Raw genomic sequence first — 23,389 nt, 5'->3', positions numbered from 1 at the left:
GCTTGAACCAATAGGCTGACATCTTTGGATATCGCTCGAGTGTTCTGTAATCAACATAGATAATACCAAATCTAGAAGTATAACCCCGTCTCCACTCAAAGTTGTCGAGCAATGACCACGCGAAGTAGCCTATGACATTAGCTCCTTTATCGATAGCCTTCTTCAGTTCGGCCAAATAGCTTCTGTAGTAATCAATCCTTTTGGTATCATGCAAAGCTTCAGGAAGAGAAATGTTGCCTGCATAATCCATACCTGAAATATCATCTATAGTAATTAGTCCTCAGAATTCCTTTTAAATTAGTCTGGAATTTCAAACAATACTAGGTAACAGCAGTTTCGAAACATTTTACTAGTTAATTAAGTATACCATTTTCTGATAGAACAATGGTAGGATTTCCATAGTGTTCTTTTACATAGTTGACAGCTTTGTATAGACCCCAAGGCACAATATAGAGCCAGTCGGAGTGCGCCTACAGGGATTCGAAATAAAGATGGAATTAGCCAACAGTTAGGAATATAGTCTTTTTTGAGGTAAAAAAAGCAGACCGTGCACTAAGCTCCCGCTATGTACGAGATACGATCGTCCGGGAAAGGGTCGGACCATAAGAGTCTATTGTACGTAGCCTTACCCTGCGGCATTTCTGCAAGAGGCTATTTCTACGGCTTGAACCAGTGACCCCGGTCACGTGACATCATCTTTACTAGTTACGCCAATGTTTTGAGGTACAAAAACATTAAATTCAATGTGCTTACCCTAGGACCAATTGGTGCTCCCTTGCGATCATCTGCATCAGGCCAAGGAAAGAATTAGAATCAAATAGTCTTTATATAGGAAATCAGAACATTTTTTCATCTAGCTAAAAGAAAGAAGTGAAACTAATATATTAGTATCTTACAAGCAAATGCACAGTTCCAATCCTGTCGGTAGCCAAGGGCTTTTGGTTTGGATAGATGGCGATCATATGCATAGAAGGTAGTATAATGGTTTATGCCCACATAATCAATGGATCCTTTAACCATCTTAATCTCTTCTTTTGTGAATTTGGGTAACCGATTTCCAACAATATTTTGCATGGTTTTGGGGTACTCTCCATATATTAGAGGATGCAAAAACCTGTATAATAAAGTTCATATTAATATAAGGCTTAAGTAAACTAAACTTCAAAGAGGATTGACCACCCTATTCAGATGTAAACATGCAATATTATTAAGTGATGTGGTGCCATGTTTGCACGTTCTTACCATCCCAATTCAAAGTCTCGTGCTCTTTGAGCAGCATAATTGTCAGCTTTGGATTTGGTCAGAGGTTCAAACCAAACAAAATCCAAGATAATTCCAAATTTTCCTTTCTGTTTCTCCTGTGATTGCCAGTAGAAGATGAAGTTAAAACTTGCTCCTTTTCTTCTACTATGTCATGAGTTGAAATATGGTGTATAATATCCAGATAAACCACTAGTTTTAACTTCTATATGCATGCTGATTGCGTAAAAGTGTTTTGCTTTATCAATAAGTCACCTAAAAGATAACTAGCACAAGTAATCGTCTATAAAAGAAATAAGATTAGTAGTCCGGAAAAAAGCAGCTTACTTGCTACAACAGATTAAAATACATAATAGCGTAAAATTCTTACATTGTTAGTGTATATAAGTTACAAAAAAAGGATTATCCTACTTGATACTTATCGCGATATCTCTGAGCTGCAGCAGCGTGGCTCAAGATTAGATTATGTGCAACGATATATGGCTCAGTTGCAGAATCCCCTGATGTACAATTGCCAAATGCTTTGGAGCACCTACCAGGTGCAAAGTATCCAGTGTTATACCCTAAATCAGCAACAACTCTTGGTTCATTAAATGAGAACCAATTCTTGACTCTGTCTCCATATGTTTTGAAGCAAAATTCTGCATAATCAGCAAAATCTTTCCTGCAAGATTTAAATAGCAAAAGCATTTTCAGAACAAAGAAGTAACAAGGTTGTAACCTTAGCTTATCTTATTCATCAACACAAGAAATCATGTGGGGTATATTTTGTTGATATACCGACGAATATTTTAAAGGCTGTTCCAAATATTTTTAGTTGTTATAACGAGTGTTGTTAGAAAGAACATATATTATAACATAAGGGTTTCAAAGAAACTTGATTTTTATAGTAAATTGTTGTTATATAAAGATGCTATTATACAGAAGTACGACTGTACTTACACAACTTCATGACTCAACCACCCCTTGTAATTATCTTGAAGTGCTTGAGGTAAATCGTAGTGATTAAGATTAACATATGGAGTAATGCCTGCAAAAAAAATGATCAATATAACTTATCCATATCGAATATTGTTAAGTAAAGGCAGATCCAGCATTTTAAACCCCTGGATAGAGAGTACCACTACATCGACAATTTTTTGTGACACATAATATATGTATAGTTTTAGACAAATGTAATAGGTATGACGGTACGTGCTGCCGAAAGCTACATCTCCACATGTTATTTTTGGCACATCTTATTGAAAAACATCGATAAGTTTACCTTTTTTAAGCGTATAGTCAATCAACTTGTTATAATAAGCAACTCCCTTCCAGTTAATTTTTCCAGTTCCATCTACATTGGAAAAGTGAGACACAAAAAGATTTTACTGTTTATGCAAAAGGCTAGATATTGAAGTTAAGAAGTGGAAAGAAGAAAGAAGATATGAAATTACTTGGGAAAATCCTGGACCAAGAAATTGAGAAACGGTAAGCATCAAAGTTCAGCTTCACCATTAGATCAATATCTTCCTGTACCCAAGAAGAGGATTCAGTTAATTTTTCACGTCACAAAATCGTAAAAATAATTTTAAGTATTTAAGGTTAAATTTCTACATAGGATGAAATTATCCACAAGAGTTGCGTAAATACACTTAAAAAAAATGTACACTCAAAAAGTAATTTTGAAAAAAATACACTTAAAAACACTAATAGATACTCATAAGCGTTTTTCAAATTAATTAACCAAAAATCAACTTTCTCTCACCAAAAGTACTTTTGAGAAAAAAAACACTCAAAAAAAACTAATTTTAGAAGCTCGGCCAAACATGCTATTAATTTGTCAAAACAACTTGGACGAGCAAAGGCAGATCTAGAATTTGAACTTTATGAGTTCAACTTTTGAGTTTTTTAGTATTGAGCGTATTATATTTTTAAAGTTATGGGTTCATGATATCTACTATATTTATAATTTTAAAGAATTTTTACATATAAACTATTACCCCGCGTCATAAGTTACGGCTTCAATTGTACCCGTTATTATCCCACTACATGCGAGCAGTAATTCCATGACAAGGTAAACAGTAAAAACAATTAATATGACTTGATCATTAGATTTCTTAATTCTTCTCAGGGATAATTATACTGTCATGTCACAGCTCGTGTTACGAGAAAGAGTAATGGAGTATATTGTTAATCATTTTGTCTATCAAATTGCCCTTGATGATGGCTAAAAGAGACTTTTACACTAGGAAAATCTCCATAAAAACTGATACCAAACAAATCTTTATTAAAGATGTCGCATCAAATTCTCACAGTATACTCTAAAAGATTATACTTCAAAATTAAAGTTTGTTAAGACCAGAAATCGTTTTCTTTGGCTATATGCCTACATCTCGCAGCCAAGCGGCGATTGAAGATCACATTTGCGACCTACGTACGGAGTACTAATTTTAGAACAAATAATTCTTCTAAGTATTATCTTAACCAAAAAACAAACCGTCTAATTCTCAAGTCAAAACAAAAGAGAAAAGAATATCAAATCTTCAGTTTCATTTTTAAAAAAAACTAAAATGAGACAAAAATATTAAGTGGTCTTGTAGAGAAAGGGCCACTTAGTTTGTATATAGAGCAGGGGGATTTTAGTGTATTTATAAGCAGAGTTGTTAGTAGATTGTTAGAGGCGGTTAGTTAGTTCTAATAGTAACTAATTATATAAATACATAGTTGTAGCTCATTGTTTCATAGAATGAAAAAGATACAAATATTCTTCTTCCTTCCTCATTTCATTTCGTCTCTTGTCTTAGCTAGGGTTCTTCATCTCAGATCTGCTAATTCAGCATGGTAACAGAGCCTTAAGGCTAGTAATTTTAGTCCTCATCGATTCAAGCTGAAGCTGTATGTGTTGAGCGGTTAGATTTGTGATTGAAAAATTCGCCATAGACATTCTCGCCATAATTGTTGTCGAAGCACAACTAAGAAGCCATGGAAGATACTGCTCATGCGAACACATATGTCACTGGAGCGGGTAGAATTGCTGACGATGTGGACAAAAATCAAACTGGCGATGTTTTTTTGGTCGATTTACCTCACAATCACCATCTATACCTTGGACCAATAGATACGAGTGGAGCTATCACATTTCGTTTCAATTAACAGGTATCAGAACTACTTGCTAAACAGGACGAAAATCAAACTTTTTGGTTGCTAAACACACTAGACTTCCATTTCCTAGTAGCGGTATCAGAACTACTCAATGTTTTGAACTAGTACATGCTGATGTATGGAGACCATATAGAGTTTCAACTTTTGATGAAAATAAGTACTTTTTAACTCTCGTAGATGACTTCTCAAGAATGACTTGGTTGTTTCTTTTAAAGCTTGAATCAAATGTTTGTGTTTTTAACTCTCGTAGATGACTTCTCAAGAATGACTTGGTTGTTTCTTTTAAAGCTTGAATCAAATGTTTGTGTTGTGTTGAAATAATTTTTGTATTATGTAAGGACTCACTTTGACAAAGGAGTTAAAATTATCAGAACTGATAATGGAATAGAATTTGTGAACTCAACCTGCACAGAATTGTTTCAAGCACTTGGAGTGATGCATCAAAGAACATGTGCTTATACTCCCCAGCAGTTGAGAGAAAGCATAGACATATCCTAGAGGCTGCTAGAGCTATGAGGTTCCAAGCACATATTCCTCTAAAGTACTGGGGTCATTGTATTCTAGCTGCAATCTATGTCATAAACAGGATGCCTTCTACGGTCCTGAATGGTGCATCACCTTTTGAGAAGATGTATAATAGAAAACCTTCACTAGATTATCTTAGAGTGATGGGATGTCTGTGTTATGCCAAAGATTAGGGGTATTCATGGTTCGGTTTGGGTCGATTTTTCCCTATAAAAAAACCAAACCAAGTAAGTCGATTTTTCAAATATTGGAACCAAACCAAACCAATTTAGTCGATTTTTTATCGATTCGGTTTTTGTCGGTTTTTCGATTTTTTGTTGGTTTTTTCTTAAATATGAGACTTACACTACCAAACGCATATTCCGGCGAGTACATTTTCAACATAACGCTATCAAACCAATTGCTCTTTGAGAAATCTATCATTTACCAAGATATATTGATGATAATTGACTCAAATAGTGATGAATAACTTAAGTACTCAATTAAAAATTAATTATTTTTAACATGAAATAAATTCTTGTACTTAATAAAAGAAAGCTACCAATCAAACTAGAAGGCAAAGAATTAGATTATTATAATAGCAAAGAACTAGACTAAAAATACAAATGACTAATATGTACCATAAAATTTTAGAAATTTTATATAAAAATATACATATATATAGGTGTAATAATAGATTTAAATAGCTACTTTTATAGTCGGTTTGGTTCGATTTTTTATTTATTAAAACCAAAACCAAACCAAATTTGATCGATTTTTAAAATTTAAAACCAAAACCAAACCAAACCTAAAAATATCGATTTTTTTGGTCGGTTTGGTTTGGTTTGGTTATCGGTTTGGTTCGATTTTTCGGGTTTTTATGAACACCCCTATCAAAGATGTACAAGTCCATGTCAAGTTTATGCCAAGAGCAATCCCTGCAGTGTTGATGGGATACTCATCAGTTCAGAAAGGCTATGTACTCTTAAATTTGGCTAACAATTGTTTCTTTGTTAACATGGAAACTGTCTTCAAAGAAAATGTCTTTCCATTCAGAAATCAACATACTTCTCATTCTCCTATTTTCTTGCCACCTAATATCTCAACCTATGATTCATCACCTGGAACCAACTCTGGGCACAACATAGTGGTTAACCAAGAAAAACTAGAGTCTTTTATTGATCATGGAACAGAAATGATTCCCAATAAGGATACTGATCTTCCTATGGTAGGTGATCTGGAAGATGAATCAGGACATAGTCCTGCTCAAGAGCAAGCATCTGCACCTACACCTTCACAGTTATATGGGCATCAATCCCTATAACCTGCTGGCATTAGAAGATCTACCAAAGATAGGAATCTACCTATATGGCTAAAGGACTCTATCTCTCTGAACATTCATCAAAATGTTCCTTATAGCATAGCCAACTATGTAGATTACAGTGGTGTTTCACTTAAATACCAAGCATATCTTGCCTTCTCTTCTATTATTGAACCTTCTTCCTTTGGTGACGCTAGACAAGACCCTAGGTGGGTGGAAGCCATGCAGTCAGAGATTGAGGGAATGGAGAGTAACAACACATGGGAGGTAGTACCACTTCCTAAAGGCAAGAGTCCTATTGGATGCAAATGGGTGTATAAGGTCAAGTATAAAGCTTCCGGGGAGGTGAAAAGATTCAAGGCCAGGCTAGTAGCCAAGGGATACTTATAGAAAGAGGGGATTGACTACAAGAAGACTTCTCTCCTGTAGTCAAGATGGTAACTGTGAGGGAAATCCTATCTATTGTTGCTGCTAAGAGGTGGCACATTCATCAAATGGATGTGTATAATGCCTTTTTACAAGGTGATATGTTTTATGAGATCTATATGGAGTTTCCACCAGGATTTAAGAGCCAGGGGGAGTCACATACAGTGTGTAGGCTCATCAAATCCTTGGATGGAATTAAACAAGCTCCAAGACAGTAGAATGAGAAGCTTACTGAAGCATTGTGTGCATTTGGTTTCTCTCAAAGCCAATATGATCACTCCTTATTTGTCAAGAAGCTACCAAAAGGAGGCACTGTTATTGTCCTTGTGTATGTAGATGATATGCTAGTAACTGGTACTAGCTTGCAAATGATAGAAGAAACAAAGACAACTTTATAGCAAACCTTTAAGATGAAGGACTTGGGAGAGCTAAAGTATTTTTTAGGGATAGAATTTGCAAGGTCTGAGAAAGGAATTCTAATGCATCAGAGAAAGTATGCATTAGAACTTATCTCAGAACTCGGACTTGGAGCAGCTAAGCCAGCCATAACACCATTGGAGATGAACGTGAAGCTGACTACAAAGGAGTATGATGATCATTTGAAGACTCAAGAGAGTGCAGGAGATGAACTGTTGACTGATCCAGGAGCTTACCAAAGATTAATTGGGAAGTTGTTGTACTTAACAGTAACAAGGCCTAATCTATGGATAAGCTCACACTAACCCGTCAATTTGGGATCCAAATTCGAGATTTTTCTTGGGAGGTATCGGGAAGGATTTGGAATGGAATAATATCGATTCATATAGACATTCAGTGTACAAACTTTGAGTCAATTTCTACAACAACCCAAAAGGTCTCACATGGAGGCAGCTATGAGGATAGTCAGGTATGTGAAAAATCATCCTGGGCAAGGAGTGTTTCTGTCAAGCAATAACAAAGGCACACTTGAAGCCTATTGTGATGCAGACTGGGCTGCTTGTCAGCACTCTAGGAAGTCAGCAACAGTTTTTTTTAATAAAGTTAGGGGATTCTTTGGTGTCCTGGAAGTCCAAGTAACGAGCCACTGGGTCCAGAAGTTCAACAGAGGCGGAATATAGAAGCTTAGCAGCTACAGTTGCAGAGTTAGTGTGGCTAACTGGATTAATAAAAGAGATTGGATTTAAAGTTCAACTACCTGTTGATATCTACTGTGATAGCAAGGCAGCAATGCAAATAGATGCAAATCCTGTATTTCATGAAAGGACCAAACATATTGATATAGAATGTCATTTCATAAGGGAGAAAAATTTGTTGGGATTGGTTAACACCAGATATGTAGGAACAAGGAAGCATGTGGCTGATTTGCTGACAAAAGGCTTAAACAGGGTTCAACATGAATACTTAAGTTCCAAGCTAGGAGTGTTTGATGTCTTTACACCACCTAGCTTGAGGGGGAGTGTAGAGAAAAGGGTCAATTAGTGTGTATATAGAGCAGGGGCATTTTAGTCTATTTATCAGTAGAATTGTTAGTAGATTGTTAGAGGTGGTTAGTTAGTTCTAATAATAACTAATTGTATAAATACAGAGTTGTAGCCCGTTGTTTCATAGAATGAAAAATATACAGATATTTTTCTTCCTTCCTCATTTCATTTCATCTCTGGTCTTAGCTAGAGTTCTTCATCTCAGATCTGCTAATTCAGCAGGTCTAAATATCATGAGCCTAGGGACGATAACGATAAAAGAAAGACGGAACACCGCGTTACTCTTGGTTCATTAGCTGATTTAAATACTCTTCCCTTACTTAGGCACAAACTTTAACAAGTAAGGGAGGAATTTTGAGATATGTGGTATTAAATAAACCATAGCATTTATATGACTGTAAAACTTTTCAAAATTTGTTGTCTAAAACATGTCATATCATTTGCGTGACTATAAATATTTCTTATTAAGGAAATATTAAAATGTGACAATATTTTTAGAACAGACTATTAAGGAAATAATGCTAATCTTTTTGAAAGAGACGGAGTATATGGCATTTCCTAAATAATCTTGTGGAAATAAGAAAAACGATCAACTTCATTACATTCTCAAACACATTTAGATTAAGTGACCGAAAGTTTTAGAATTTATACAAACGAATACAGCTGGAACAAGGGACGGATTTATAACGTCCGACTGTGGGTGCAAATATGCCCATTGTCTTCTCCTTGACATGTATAGAAACAACATTTTTTTTTCTTGTAGAATATGTATATTTTAATATTTATATTAACTCCCGAACTTACAATTATCACAAAGAATAGTAAATACACTAACGTATGTAAACTTACTTTATAACGGTGGTACTGGTCCGCAGAGACCTCTCCACTTGCATTATTGGGCTCACGTCCTATTTTAACACCAAGTAAAAACTCATACTTCCACTTATCAAAATCGTCCAAAATTTTTTAAAAAATCATGATACATACTAGAATAAAAAATAAAAAATAAAAAATAAAAATGGTGTAACTGGAAGATCATTTAAGTATACCAGGTTTTTTAATGAAAATGTCCCAAACACTAGGTCCACGGCCATCTTTACTGGCTGCACCTTCAACTTGATAAGCAGAAGTTGATGTTCCAAACACAAAACCCTTTGGAAAGCTGTCTCTGCTCAACCCTCCGGTGTCGAAAACCGCCGTCTCTGGCAACACATTATCGCTCTGAATGAGATTTAAAGTGCTTAATATTATTACAGCAAGCAGCAAAAACAGCAATGGAGTGGCTTTATTGATCATATTTTTTAATGTTAGTGAATATATAGTGTGAAGAATGGGGTGGGATGGCAAGTACGTGGTGAGAATCAAGTCTACTTATAGAAAACACATTAGGGTAATGTCAAATGTTAGTGGTGTGGCGAGGGCGGACATAGTCCGTTGTTTTCGTAAATATTTACAGAGACAAGGTTACTATTTTACTATTATGAATTTGAGGGAGGGTGTTAAAAGTTAAGAGGAAATGAATGATAACATATGTGTCTATTTCATTGAATTTCTAAAATAAGAGAATATTGGACATTCTTCGTTAATTTATATATATACTATTCTCCGTTTTAATCCCGTAACCAAATTTTTCTTTCTCACTCCTTATGTACTTTTTTTTTACTTCATCCATACTTTTTTACTTTTTCTGAAGTGTGGGGCAAACGGCGCTCTCTACTTCTACTTCGCTTATTCATCATGGACTCTCTTTTGTCTTTCCTGGGGCGGATAACTTCTTTGATTTGTTATGTTTCATCTGCGGAAAATGAAAGTGGCAATTCCGCGGCAAAATCAGGCGGTCTTCCCCGCCTAGAATCCGAGTCAAGTTCGGAATGCGCTTAAAAGGATTCTGGATTCTATATATTTTGGGAACTAAAAGAGTGGCTGGTTGAAGGGAAGCCAGAAAATCCAGGGAATCGACGTCCCCCAAACCATTAGACTTCCATAGAAGAGGAGTCTGATCGCCATTAAAACCCTTCTCGGAAACCGAGGAAATATCCTATCCAATGCTCTAAAAAAGTAGAGGAGAAGCTTCCATTCTAGAAGCTACCGCTTCCTGCCTCCCTCGAGGTGAGAAGTTCCCTTCCCGCACTTTAATCACCCTCGTGAAGAGGCGCACTCTGATACCATTGATGTCCAATAGCTTTTATAGTAATGGCTGGATCTACTACTACCTCGTCCATTGAGTATAACAGAGCAAATGATGGTATAACAATGAACATATGGATGATACTAGGAAATATGGTCCGAAGAATCTCGATAGTAGTTCCATGAACAATCCTTTGCGGGATTGGATTTTTTTTTATAGTGAAAATGCCATAAAGCGCGACCAAAGGAAACCCGAGAATTCAAGATTTTGTTCTGTCCTCCGGACATTTATTATGCTGTCACTACTGCTTGTCAATTTGAATTGCATCAAAGTTCGAACTTCATATACGAAAATTCTAAACAAGAACTCGAGACTTAAAATGAATCTAAGTGGAGGTTCTTTCTCGGGGCGTAAGGAATAGCACGCAAAATCGTATATAATGTGATTATTGTATATATTGATTTTTTGAATAAAAAGTATATGTACTTTATTTAGTATTTAATGAGGAGGTTTCTCTTTTTCCTCTAGGAAAAGGATATCCCTTGCCATTTCCTTGCGCTAGCTATCCACTCCTCTTTTCACTTTTTATCATTATCATTTCAATTTCTTTTCCGTTCCAATTCGAATTCCAACTTTGGAATCTATCTTTCTTCTTTGGCTCTCTTTTAGATGATATATTTGGAACTGTATTAAGTTTGACTAATATTTTTTAATATATTTCTTTTATCATATTAATATGAAAAAAATTGCTAACTTATAATATTTCTCATTTCCAAGAGTTAAAATCCGAGATTTCTAATCTGAGAGTGTACTGTTCATGAGAAGGCAAACGAGGAGGATAGGCAGCAAAAGCCTCCTTTGTTGACCAAGAAAGATGCCAATTGTTACTTCCGATAATGGGTAAAACGAAGTAGATAAACTTGGACCGTTAAGACAAAGGGTAAAAATAGTTATAATCAAAAAGAAGTTGGGGTAGTCCTTGGTCCCAAATTTTGTAGGTCATTTGATAGTGTTGCACTTGATTTACTAGACCGCTTGAATATTGTCTATAAGTAGAAGGCCCGTGTTTTCAAGATGCATGGTTAATAATTTTATCTGAATAAATAAATAAATTGGGAGGAAAGTAGCTTTAAAACCAACTGTCTTGTGTTTAACAAAAGGTAGATTGTTGTGGGGTGTGGACCTCAGTTTTTATCATTTGCATTTATTACTACAAATATATTCCCATAGGCTTTTCTTCCTAGCAGTTAATCAAATGACAAATCTCGACATTGAAGTAAAATCCAACGTACATAAATTACTACCGTTTAATTTGTATTTAGGAATATGGTAGAGACCAATGGAGCGTGAGTTTAATGGGTTCAAATGAACCTACCATTTCGACATGGAACATGAATATGTTACAAATATTAAAATAAGCTCTAAACCAAAAAATATAATAGGGTTTAACGGTAAAATTCTAAAACTAAAAGTTAAAACCTGTCAAGTTTAAATATGGAATTTTCATAACAGAAAGGAACATTACTGTGCCCATTTATACGCACGATTCTGAAACACTTCCTCTCTCTGCCATTCTCATTTATATAATGCTAGTAAGTATTAGTATATATGATATAAAAGTTGAGTATATTTTTATTTAATTCTGATTTAGATGAAATATTCATATAGTGTGTAGTGCATCCGAGACAATAAAGTAGTCTAATAGTGTTAAGACATGGCCCCGTTTGGATTGGCTTAAAAAAGTGACTTTTAAGTTAAAGTGCTTAAAAGCATTTTATAAGCGCTGGAACTTGTTTTATAAATAAGCATTTACGTGTTTGGATAAAAGTGCTGAAACTTAAAACAAGCTGATGAAGTGTTTGGGCTGGTAAGCACTTTTTCTTGTTAAAATGACTGAAATATCCTTAAAGTTGTTAACATTGTAAAGAAGATGATGATCATAATATTATATTTTCCGTTCATAGCTTCAAATTCAGGAGTAACACGTAAATTCATTGAATGATTTGATTTTAGAATATAGTTACACCAATTAAAAAAAAAAAGGAAGAATTCAACGACCAAAAAAATTAAATGTTATGGAACCAAAAAAAGAAGCCAAAAGAACAATATTTATAAAATATTGGAATGTATCAAACATTATTTAAAAAACTATTGTTTGCTTCACGTTAAGAACTTCAAGAAATTGACAAATATTGGAGAATGGGAAAAAAAAAATAGTATGTTGTAGGATTTTTACTTAGGGGTAATTTCGGGATTAAGAAAAATTATAAGGGATAAGAATGTAATATCCTTGGTCAAAGCAATATGACTTTTAAGCCAATTTAGAAAAAGTTGGGTTTTCCAACTTATTGATTTTGGCTTTTTTTAAGCCAATTTTTTGGTTGCCAAACACTTCCACAAGTTAAAAACGACTTAAAAGCTGGTCAATAAGTCCATCAGGCTCATGGTCTTTTTTATGTATGTATCAAACAGGATTTGGAGAAAATTTACCCATTAGGAGGCTTTTGGTTTGCCGTGAATAATTTGGAATAGTAAATGGTTAGTCCTATAAAGTACTAAAAAAATCATATAATTAAGTAGCACTTACATTCAGCTGGAGTCGTAAGATTTACAGATCGCCATTATAATTGTACATTCAGACATTCTAGACATATGGCCATTTAAGAACAAAACACAGAAAGGACCAGTAAAATCCACAGCTACCATACAAATCTTCACATACAGTCCTTTTAATTAGTTCAGTGTGAGAACTTAAACATAAATTTGAGCTATTGCAATAAAAGTAAAAGACTATGGAGGTTTGCTAAAAGTACTATAACATGTTCAAATACACAAAAAAAAATTATACACTGATCCATATTCAGGCGAGTCTAGTTTCACACTTCATATTCGTTATTGTTTGCACCACAAATAGAACCCGAAGCAGTTGAGAGATATTCACCCTTAAAATCAGAATCATATGACACCAGCTCCAGTTTACCATCCAATATACAACCGCAGTATCTCATAAATTATCTGTAGCAACTGACGGGAAATTATCAATGACATAATTGAGTAATCACTAATCAGGCATTGCGATATCAATACATGACCAGTAAAGATCAGGATCAGTCCGCGGATGCCACTGGATCCAATTGCATAATAGGCCATACAAGGGAAGGTATTCGAGAAAGGTATAATAGTAGGTATTATATGATTTATCAAATCGATGCAAATTTGAACTAGTTACAAATAGCTATCCTTCTCATCTAAGGAGAGAATAATGGTCTCCGATCCACAAATAGCTGGAGCATTTTCTCTCATGGTACACAATAAATTTTTTATAGCACAAATAACGAACTGACGGCCTACAATTAGCTTCTACCTGAAATCAAGGAGCGGAACTTCAAAATGTTGATGATTCGCAGGATAAGAAGTGACATGGTTGAGCACATCATCAAAATGTAATGTATAAGAGGACTGCAGAGAATTAAGTATGAAGAGCTGCAACTTTTTGAGACAAATCATCAACTTCCTCGTTTGCCTCTTCAATTGGCTCTTCCTATGAAAACATTATCAATAAGAATAAGTCCTGTCAAATGAGGAAAGTACTACTACAACAAATAAAATAAAATAAAATAAAATAACAAAAAAATTCCACAAGTGGGGTCTTGGGAGGGTAGTCTGTATACAAACCTTACCCCTACCTTACGAAGATAGAGATGTTTCCGGTAGACCCTCGACTCAAGGAACATTGAAACTAAATTAACAAACAATTGCAACAAGTAGGTAATAGGGTAATGAAAGCGAAAAACACATGTGTTTTTGCTGGTACTAATAACGAACCAGCAATAAGCAAATTCAACAATACAACTAGTTTACTGACAAGCCTAGTAGAGACTCGCGACTATCTGTCAACCTTCAATCCTAATACACGTCCTCCACGCCTTCCTACTGAGGGTCATGCCCTCGGTAAACTGAAGCAGTGACATGTCCTGCTTAATCACCTCACCCCAGTACTTCTTAGGCCGACCCCTACCCTTTCTCAGACCCGCCATGATCAACCTCTCACACCTCCTAACCGGAGCAGCTATATCTCACCTCATCACACGCCCGAACCATCACAGCCTCGATTCCCGCAACTTGTCCTCCACAGGGGCCACTCCCACCATGTCCTGAATAACTTCGTTCCTAATGTTGTCTTTCTTGGTATGTCCACACATCCATCTCAACATCCTCATTTCAACTATACTTTCATTTTCTGGACATGGGACTTCTAGACGGACCAACACTCAACCCCATACAACATAGTTTCTGTAGAACTTGCCTTTAAGTCTTGGGGGCACATTTTTATCACACAAAACCTCAGATGCAAGCCTCCATTTCATCCACCTCGCTCCAATACGGTGAGTAACATCCTCGTCAATCTCCCCGTTGCCTTGTATAAAAGATGATAGAGTAATAGTATAAAAGATGCAAGAACTGGCATTCAATTGGTTTTTGAACCAATTTATTCTTATCACTTGCTTTATTGAGTGTACGGCTATTGCTACTGTCTGCATTTGTACTTTTATTCATTTTTCTATGGAAATACAATCGTCCCTGATGTTGAGACAATCCAAGTGAACATGATTGATTGACTTGTACATCAGCACAGAAATCAATGGAGTTAAGACTGCAACCTCAAAATTATTAGAACTATGAAAATAAGCTCTAAAACTAACTGAAGCTGATACAGCATCAACACCTATCATACCAACAATCAGACGAGGAGCAAGGGGAAACAAAAATAAATAAAATAGTAATGAGCAAGAAATCATCAAGAATATTGGTGTTATTAAAAACCAATGAGATTCCCTAGAGCTCAAAAAGCTACAGAGAAGAGAATGTTTGAATTATATAACAAGAGAAAGAAAACATCAGACTCACGGCAATATCCAAAAGGCGAGCAACAAGAGAAGAATAAAAAGAGTACCTCTGTGTTTCTGTTTTTAACTTCCACACACTTAGAAGCACTGATGCTAGCACTTTTCAGCAAGCTACGAGCACTGTTGTTTGCCTGATTACTTCCATTTTGTGTACCGACAATTGAGTTCTCTGATCCCTCAGACTGCCCTGGTGAGCTCTGAAGAGCTGTTGAAACAGTTCGCTTTTCACAATCATTATTTTGGGAAGAGGTGTCATTTTTTGGTGCAGGAACTCGCTCCCTGCAGCGGAGGTATTCCAAAAAGAAAATAAGTTCATATGTTAACTGTATATATGTGAAACCAAACATACATCCTTGACTTTTGAAGTACAATACCAAACTAGCAATCTACTGTAATACTTGAATTTGTACAAGTATGTGGACAAACTAGAGAGTTTAATAGGCACAACATCCTGAAATCACAAAAGATGCTACTCGATTGAAATCACAGGTAAACAAATCCAAAGGTCACCAGTGACCAAAAAAGAGAGGAAATATCCAAACAATAAGAGCTAAATGGTAAGTCGTTGCACAAAATAATGCAAGTAACTCTAAATCTACATCCATATGTAAAAGCACAAAGTATTTTTAAAAAACCTTGGTTTTATTTGATAAACTTTTCAGAGAACTACTTTTCAAATCTGAATGTTTTTTATGTGTAGCACAATAATGCGTGTAGTTTAAATGCAGAGAAAGAACCATATACTCGACCACACACCTAGGCAAGGAAGCATGCTGCCTCTGAAGCGGGGTGCTACGTTCACCTTTACCGTAGTGCTCCTCCAGATGTGCAAATTGTCGCTTGAACCGATCAACACCACTAAATTGACATAAAAGAAAGACCGTGATCAATATTTCCTTGAATAGCAAAACATAATAAATCTTCAGAAATAGAAGCAGATGAAACTTATTAGGCACAATATATTAGCCTAATTATATGAAGTGGGAGTCTGAAAGACGTTAATCGACTATATGTGATAGAGAAAAAATGATAAAGACATGTCTTTGCAAAAGATTAAAAAAAGGATGATCAATAAGATCCAACACAAGACCATGGATCAGACAATCGCTAATCAGAGTGAAAGCCTAGTGAATCAAGGTTCAAATTCCAGCAGAGGCGCCACTAGGTGAGACTTCATCCCATCTGCCTAAGTCTTGGTAGGCAAAGTTACCCGGTGCTTGTGCTAGTAAGAGGAGCAGATCCTAGGCAGATTAGTCGAAGTGCGTGTAAGTTGGCTCGGACTCCAGCATTGTTGAAAAAACTGATATGAATATTCTTTTGCAATCCTCATGTTAAAAGTCTGCAGCAACCCTACTGTCGCAGAAATCCTTCATATACTACAGTATTGCTAGCACAACGATCAGAATAGAGAGGCCTAAGAAATTTGGTTTTAAGCAAATTATTCCCATCTCATTGCTGAAAACTTAATGCCTTTGATTTCCAGAAGATTCCCTGTTGTGTCTGTATCTGTGGGAGGATGGGAGGAGCACAACTTCCAGCACAACCAACTTTTCCAAACTTAAAAGGAAGAAAAAAGCGTATATGTTTTGTGATATTCTTCCATTTTTTGAAGAGTAGTAATTAACACTCTAGATGTACCTTCTATTTGTTGACCACCAGTAAAAGACTAAGAATACCAGTTTTTTTTGCAAAAGAAGCAGAGCAACTTTTAGAAAAGAAAGAACACAAAAATATTAGAACTAGCTTCAGTTAGCAGCTAACCTTGGGTACATAAAGCCACTTGTCTGATCTCCACCACTAAGATACTCCTGAAGCATCTGAGGATGATATTCTAAAATCTGTTTTGCTCAAGACAAGATTAAAGTCAGTCCTTTGAACCATTTCACTAACAAGGTAGCCATTATTATTATACTAAAGAAAGCTGCACCTCGCGATAGATGAGTTCTCTAACATCTTCTTTTGCCAGTTTTCTTTTCTCAAATTCAAACTCAAGCTTTGATATTGGTGGCCTAGATGGTTCATGATCAGCATTTGATAAACCACGGAAATATGGATCCGACAATGCCTAAGAAAAAGGCACAATTAGTGTTTCTAAGTCAATTGGACTTGAGAATTTCCTTTAGCAGATGAAGTAACATTGATTTGTATTCAATCACAACCTCTTCTGCCGATGGCCGATCTTTAGGGTCAAATGCAATCAGTCGTTCAAGTAGCCGTAACGCCAAAGGATCTGCATTTGGAAACTTTTTTTCAAATGGAACTGGTTGTTTCTTCCGCATGCTACTGAGGTATCTTCTTGCCTTTTCATTTCTGATCTGCCAGTTTTGAATTTAAAAAAAAAGTTCATAAAATAAGAAAAATAAAGTGGCATGTAAAAGGTGATGCCATGGAACCTCTCAGCAAAAACTCTTTTTACTTTATCTTTTATTCTCAAATATGTCTACTTGCAAGTAATAAACACATACTTTCGAACAAAAAGCATGCAGAAAAAATCTGGATGATGCTAAAGGAATAGCACAATATCAAAGAAAACCTCAGAAAGAAAAGCATATATTATGACAACTGACCTTTGCAACTGTTTCGGGAGGAGGTGTCCCAAGCAAATCTGTGATTAGGTCTAATTGATGCACCACATTCTTTCCAGGAAATAACGGTTTTCCAGAAAGCAATTCTGCAAATATGCATCCGATGCTCCAAATATCAATAGCAGGAGTATACTGCAAATAGAGAACTCTCAGAGATAGTATGTATCACATGTAAATGAGTCTACAAAGATATGTCAAAAACACAAATAAAGTCTTCACATGTATGATAAAGTTGTTTCATAGTGAAACCACGTCTTTCCAAATATAATTCTTTTATCAAAATTTGACAAGGAACAAATTTTACCCTCCCCGGACGCCACTTGTGGGAAACTAATGGGTTTGTTGTTGTTGTTGTTGATGACAAGGAACGAATCTTTGTCTTTAAAGCGGTATAAACTATAGGTCCCCAAGCCATGTTTCAGTGTAAAATGCAAGAGAAGTAGCTTCTTAGCATCTCATCCGTTGCCTATATCCAAGCCAACGCTGGAACCAAACTCAAACTAAACTTGGAAAAGAACTTCTCCGAAGGTTAACCGAACCCGACACATTCATGCTCAGTAAAAGTGTGGTGTGATCTGTGTTAAAATTAAAAGCCCATATGACAACCTATTAGCTCCTGTGAAATAATATTGTTATTACTTTTTTTAGTATTTCACATTTTTTTAGACTTGTGAAATGTTGAAAATTCCAAATTCCTTAGGCAGTTACTTGAGCATTAGCAAAATGCGCCCAGTTTTTCCTATAGCCCCATTGACTTGGTAATTTTCATCGTAAGACTTGAAATTACACCAGTGGTGGATCGACTTCATAGGCTGTGTTCTGTATGATGCACCCACCTGCCTTTAATTCTGTATCAACCTCCGACAAACAGCCAATAAATTAAACCTTTCACTGTTGCAGAACAATTGAGGAGAACAGGCCATACAGCAGGTTCCCCACAGTATTGATGAGCACTACACTAGATTCGAGAGACTGGTACTCATAACAGAAGGTGGAGCATATGCTGTAAGAGGGACACTCTAATCATTGAACCAATTCAAGGAAATTATGCTACTATCTAAGTTCTTGAATTTGAACCGACTTTTTCCAACAAGTAGCTCCATAGCTTATTAACTATCCTTCAACCTATAATGAACCTATGATTCAATACAGCTAGCATAGGGTAATATGAAAAACAGCTAAGATTTTCTGCTAACAAGAAGTTATAGATCTCATAATAATGTGACTTTCCTGAATTACTACTGAGACTCTCCCTTTTTTCCTTCTTTTTTATACTTTTGGTGTTTGCTGCAGTTAATTGTTCAATCGCAGCATTTTCGAGTTGTAATCAATTGAATCTAGTTTGCAGACATTGTTAAAGGCTGCAACGGCGAATAAGTACATGAAGTGTCAGCCACAAATCTTTTATGGTAAGATATTATTACTTTCGCAAGTGTTTTTCCCTCTCCCTAAGGAAATAGAATGACGTATAATCTATGAATCTCAAAGGAAAGCAAAAGACTGGAGGAGCGGAGTATCAAAATAACGGGGAATAATCTTGATCATAATACATTGACACTAAGTGCAAAAGACTGGAGTAAGAAAATAATGGAAAACAATCTTGAACATAATACAATAACACTAAGCCCCGTTTGGCCATAGATTTTGCCAAGTTTTTTCCAAATTTTTTTTGGCAAAACATGTTTGTTTATGGATTTTATCCATGTTTTGGCAGATTTTGAAAACAAAATTTTCAAATCCCAAAACTAGCTCTAGACCTGTTTTTGGCCCAAAATATTACTGTTGAATTTTTTAACAATTTTAAAAATTACCCCAAACTGTTGTATTTTATAAAAAGCCCATCATCTATTATGACCTAAGTTGCGCGGACCCGTCTCGACACGGGACGGGAGCGAGTGCGGGATACGTCCCAGATTTGGTCAACTAACTTCGATACTTTGACCTGAGTCCATCAACAAATTTGGGAGGAAATTGAGATTTTGATTTCTCAAAATTAAAAATAAAATAAATTTAAGACATGGGAAATGGCATACTTTCAATATTGTAGTACTTTTGTCACATATTTGTTGCTTTGTGTTTCAGAAAAATCAAGAATTCAAGGGGTCGTGTTCTGAGTTCGGACTTCCAGTAGACAGTAGCAGCGATATAGATGGAGTTGGTGGAAGGCCTTAAATGGCTTTCTTTTTCTCTTTATAGCTCTATTTTTTATAATTTTGAATTTTTTAGCGGAATCCCCGCACTCGTATCCGACACTCGGGCCGAGCAACTTAGATTATGACCCAACTAATCCACCAGCTAACTACTATGATTTTCTTTTGGACTGATGGATCTTGTAATATTATTGCAATTTGACGAATTATAGTAGCTAGTAATTGTGTTATTATCAGTTGATATTAAAATAACATGTTATGATTTTAGGATAGTGTATTACAACAACAACAACAACAACTACAACAATTCAGTAAAATCCCAAAAGTAAGGGGTCTTTACCCCTACTCCATGGAGTAGAGAGGCTGTTTCCGATAGACCCTCGGCTTAAAAATAAAAATGATAATGATAATGATAGTGTATTATATAGTTCATAATGATAGGATAGTGTATTATGTAGTTCATTATAAAAATGATAATTTTGTGCCAAACTTATCTATGTTCAGGATTTTGGTTTGTGATAATGATAATGATAATGATAATGAATGGCATCGATGAAGGTTCTGCATATAGAGGATTAACAAGTTTGTTTGTCTGGTATTGTAGAGTATTTTTGATAGTTTTATGAACTTATGGGTATAAGTCACATTTCATGTTTTTTCAAAAAAGAAGTGAAACATGTTTTGAAAAATTATGTCCAAACAAATTTTCATCTTCAAATCAAACTTCACCCAAATCAGATTTTTTAAAACAAATTTAGAAATATATGGTCAAACGCTAGCTGAGTGTCATTAACTGTACTCAACATATGTGCCCTGCAATTGTTGCATATACAAAACAAAACGAACTATTAAATTCTGAAAATTAGTGGCCATTGCAGTTGTTGCATACAAAATCAAGAAAAGGAAGGTTAAAACTCAAGCCACTGCCATTGCAGTTGTTGCATATACACAACAAGAATGAACAAAAAAACTTTGGAAGTCAGTGATAAACCGATCTTACCTTAGAGAAAAAGGAGCCACATAGCTCAGGGGCACGATACCATCGAGTTGCAACATAATCCTTTAATACATCGAAAAAGATAAATTTATCAGAAATACCAGTCAAAAAGCCTGTATGAAAAAACAATGGCAGAAAGGAAGCCTTCTGAATTTGAACTTACAGTCCAGAAAATAGCTGATGGCACATCATTGAATGATACACGAGCAAGACCAAAATCACAAATCTTCAACTTACAGTCAGCATTAGCAAGAATATTCTTAGGCTTTAAATCCCGGTGGAAAATATTTGCTGGTAAGGGGGCAAAAAGGGCAGGTTTGGTTATCACAGAGGTAACTTTAACTTCTACTTCTATAGTTAGAGATAGCAAAAGCACGTTTCAAATTATACAAAGAACAAACCTGTATGAATATATTTTAGTCCACGCATAAGCTGGTATAGGAAAAACTGATAATGCTCAGCAGTAAGATCATTATTGGCCTTAATCACCTGATGGAGATCTGATTCCATCAATTCAAAAACAACATAAATATCTTTAAACTCTCTCCGAGAAGGAGGCAACATAATGTGCTTTATTTCTACAATATCTGGATGCCTAAGTAGCCGAAGAAGCTTGATTTCTCTCAAGATTCTTGTAGCATCAGAAACATGATCAAAGACATCATTAATTTTCTTGATTGCAACTCTTTCACCAGTATGAGTATCGACAGCAGATCCCACGACTCCATAGCTGCCTTTTCCAATTACTTCCTGAACTTGGTATCTACTTGCCTCTCCATATTCCGTAAAGAATTCCGTCTCCAACGCATTCTGAATAAGAACATCCCATTAAAAAACAATTCTAATATACATCTGAAAGGTGAAATTAGGTCAGTGCACCAGGCCCGACCTTTTAAGACAGATCATCCACATCAAATTAAACAGTTAATAGTATTCTAGTAAAACAGTAAAATCCAAAAGAAAACAAAAAGGGGGTCCAAGATTCTGTAGGTAAAAGGACAAAAAGGGAAAAAAGAAAAGAAACCTTTTTGAGAGGATCCATAGAAGAATGGGCGGAAATAGGGAAACTAAGCCGTTTGGGTACTTTGATAAGCTTTAGACCTGTAATGTCAAAATCCTCAGTAATGGTAAACTCTTGATTATTATCTTCTGCTCTTTCTTGTAAATGGGTATTATGGGGTTTCTGAAGATCAGTCAAGATCGCATCTTCATTACTATGACGACGTTGAAACCAGCGAAGAACACCATCCACAAATGTACCACCACCCCCCATATACACACTAAACTTTCGTTTTGATTCTTGATTTCTAACCACAAGACCTCAGCATTCCACGCTTTCTCTTCTGTCTCTCTATGCTTTCTCCCGATTCTCCCTCCTCCACTTTTCTCCTCTAACTCTTGTTTTTTTTTGTTTTTTTCTTCTTTTGTAGATAGAAACCAAATACTCACTCCGTTCAATTTTACTTTTGTCATGCATGCTAAAAATAAATTTTTATTTTTTATTTGTCACTTTACGTATATTATAATTTTTTTTTTTACTTGTCACTTTATGTATATCAAAAAAAAATCTCACTATATTTATTACTCATTTCAAATTATTTTTTCAAGTCCAATAAAATATACATCAATTAATATGGGTATCATAATAAATTATGCATTTCATTTATTATTTTTTAAGGGCGTAAAAAGTCAAAACATGTCAAGTAAAAGTGAGCGGAGAAAGTAAAAAACTATTCTATCCTTTTTAGTACTTTACATGTATAGGCCATATTTGTCCTTTAAAAAGTTCCTTCTTTACAACAAAAAATTTAAAAATATGTTTGTTCATGAAATTTTATAAAATTTTAGAAATTTTTCAAAAATGATCACATTTTCAAAATTTTCAAAACATCTTCCCCCCACACACTCACAAAACTACAATATTTTTCAGGTAAAATACATGTTCAAATATAATTTCAAATAGTACCATTATTCAACTTAACTCCAAATACTATTTTATTTTCCAAAAATTATAATTTTTATGTCCAAACGCGTACATAATCTTTCCTTTTTACTATGATATAAGAAAATTTCTTTTATATTGAAAAATATTTTTAACTTTAATTTTTTAATGACATGATTTACAATTAATTTTGAAACTTTTTATTTTATTCTTAAGTATCGTATCTAATTAAACACTCTCTCGTAAAATGAGATGAAACTAAACCATACTCTCTTCGTCTCATATTATGTGTCGTGTTCCTCTTTTACACGCCCCTTAAGAAATATTAATTTGGAAAGGGATTGGACTATTCTTGTAACGACCCGACTTGTCGTTTTGAACATTTACGCTCCTTCCAACTATTTGAAGTCTTGAATAGGTTCATATGATGTACTATGACATGTATGAATCATCGATTTTATTTTCAGGTATTTCAGAACATGTTCGGAAGAATAAATTCCATGTTGGAAGCCTTAAGTTTAAAGAGTAGACCAAATTTGAATTTTTAGTATTCGACCTCGAATCG

The 23,389-nt window shown here is 35.2% G+C and overlaps 2 protein-coding genes across 4 annotated transcripts; both read right to left on the bottom strand.

Annotated features, from left to right (window-relative positions):
* Positions 1-4: 4 nt before the first annotated feature.
* Positions 5-9,570, bottom strand: LOC104115299 (beta-glucosidase 44-like; the record flags this gene model as incomplete). The annotated part of the gene is made up of 11 exons (XM_009625890.4): positions 9,165-9,570; positions 8,965-9,023; positions 2,697-2,772; positions 2,525-2,596; positions 2,203-2,290; positions 1,672-1,924; positions 1,243-1,358; positions 897-1,114; positions 754-785; positions 368-470; positions 5-252 (listed from the first exon to the last, which is right to left on the bottom strand). Coding segments are annotated over exons 1-11 (1,512 nt in total), but the record flags the coding sequence as incomplete, so codon positions are not given.
* A 3,354-nt stretch (positions 9,571-12,924) lies between these two features.
* LOC104115298 (mitogen-activated protein kinase 9-like) lies at positions 12,925-22,285 on the bottom strand. 3 transcript variants are annotated; one of them, XR_690581.4, is made up of 12 exons: positions 21,907-22,285; positions 21,284-21,692; positions 21,046-21,173; positions 20,886-20,945; positions 17,718-17,867; positions 17,310-17,465; positions 17,078-17,215; positions 16,912-16,988; positions 15,907-16,008; positions 15,198-15,429; positions 13,608-13,784; positions 12,925-13,267 (listed from the first exon to the last, which is right to left on the bottom strand). XR_690581.4 is itself a non-coding variant. In XM_009625889.4 (11 exons), exons 1-11 carry the CDS (start codon positions 22,153-22,155, stop codon positions 13,713-13,715), a joined length of 1,773 nt encoding a protein of 590 aa, XP_009624184.1. In that variant the 5' UTR covers positions 22,156-22,285; the 3' UTR covers positions 13,407-13,712. The 3 variants fall into 3 exon arrangements, 1 of the variants encoding a protein (XP_009624184.1); XR_690580.4 differs by having other exon boundaries at positions 12,925-13,258; XM_009625889.4 differs by lacking the exon at positions 12,925-13,267 and having other exon boundaries at positions 13,407-13,784.
* Between the last annotated feature and the right edge of the window lie 1,104 nt (positions 22,286-23,389).

Source organism: Nicotiana tomentosiformis, unplaced genomic scaffold, assembly GCF_000390325.3.
Source record: "Nicotiana tomentosiformis unplaced genomic scaffold, ASM39032v3 Un00305, whole genome shotgun sequence".
Classification (NCBI taxonomy): domain Eukaryota; kingdom Viridiplantae; phylum Streptophyta; class Magnoliopsida; order Solanales; family Solanaceae; genus Nicotiana; species Nicotiana tomentosiformis.
Note: the sequence above shows the minus strand (reverse complement) of the source record. Positions and strands in the feature narration are given on the sequence as shown.

Bases quoted from the DNA above. Each gene is read 5' to 3' on its own strand.
- LOC104115298 (XM_009625889.4), bottom strand. From the start codon at position 22,155: ATGGGGGGTGGTGGTACATTTGTGGATGGTGTTCTTCGCTGGTTTCAA. The intron at 21,174-21,283 runs GTTTGTTCTTTG...CCCCCTTACCAG, and splicing joins ACTAAAATATATTCATACAG to CAAATATTTTCCACCGGGAT. The intron at 17,868-20,885 runs GTAAGATCGGTT...CTCTATTTGCAG, and splicing joins GTGGCTCCTTTTTCTCTAAG to TATACTCCTGCTATTGATAT.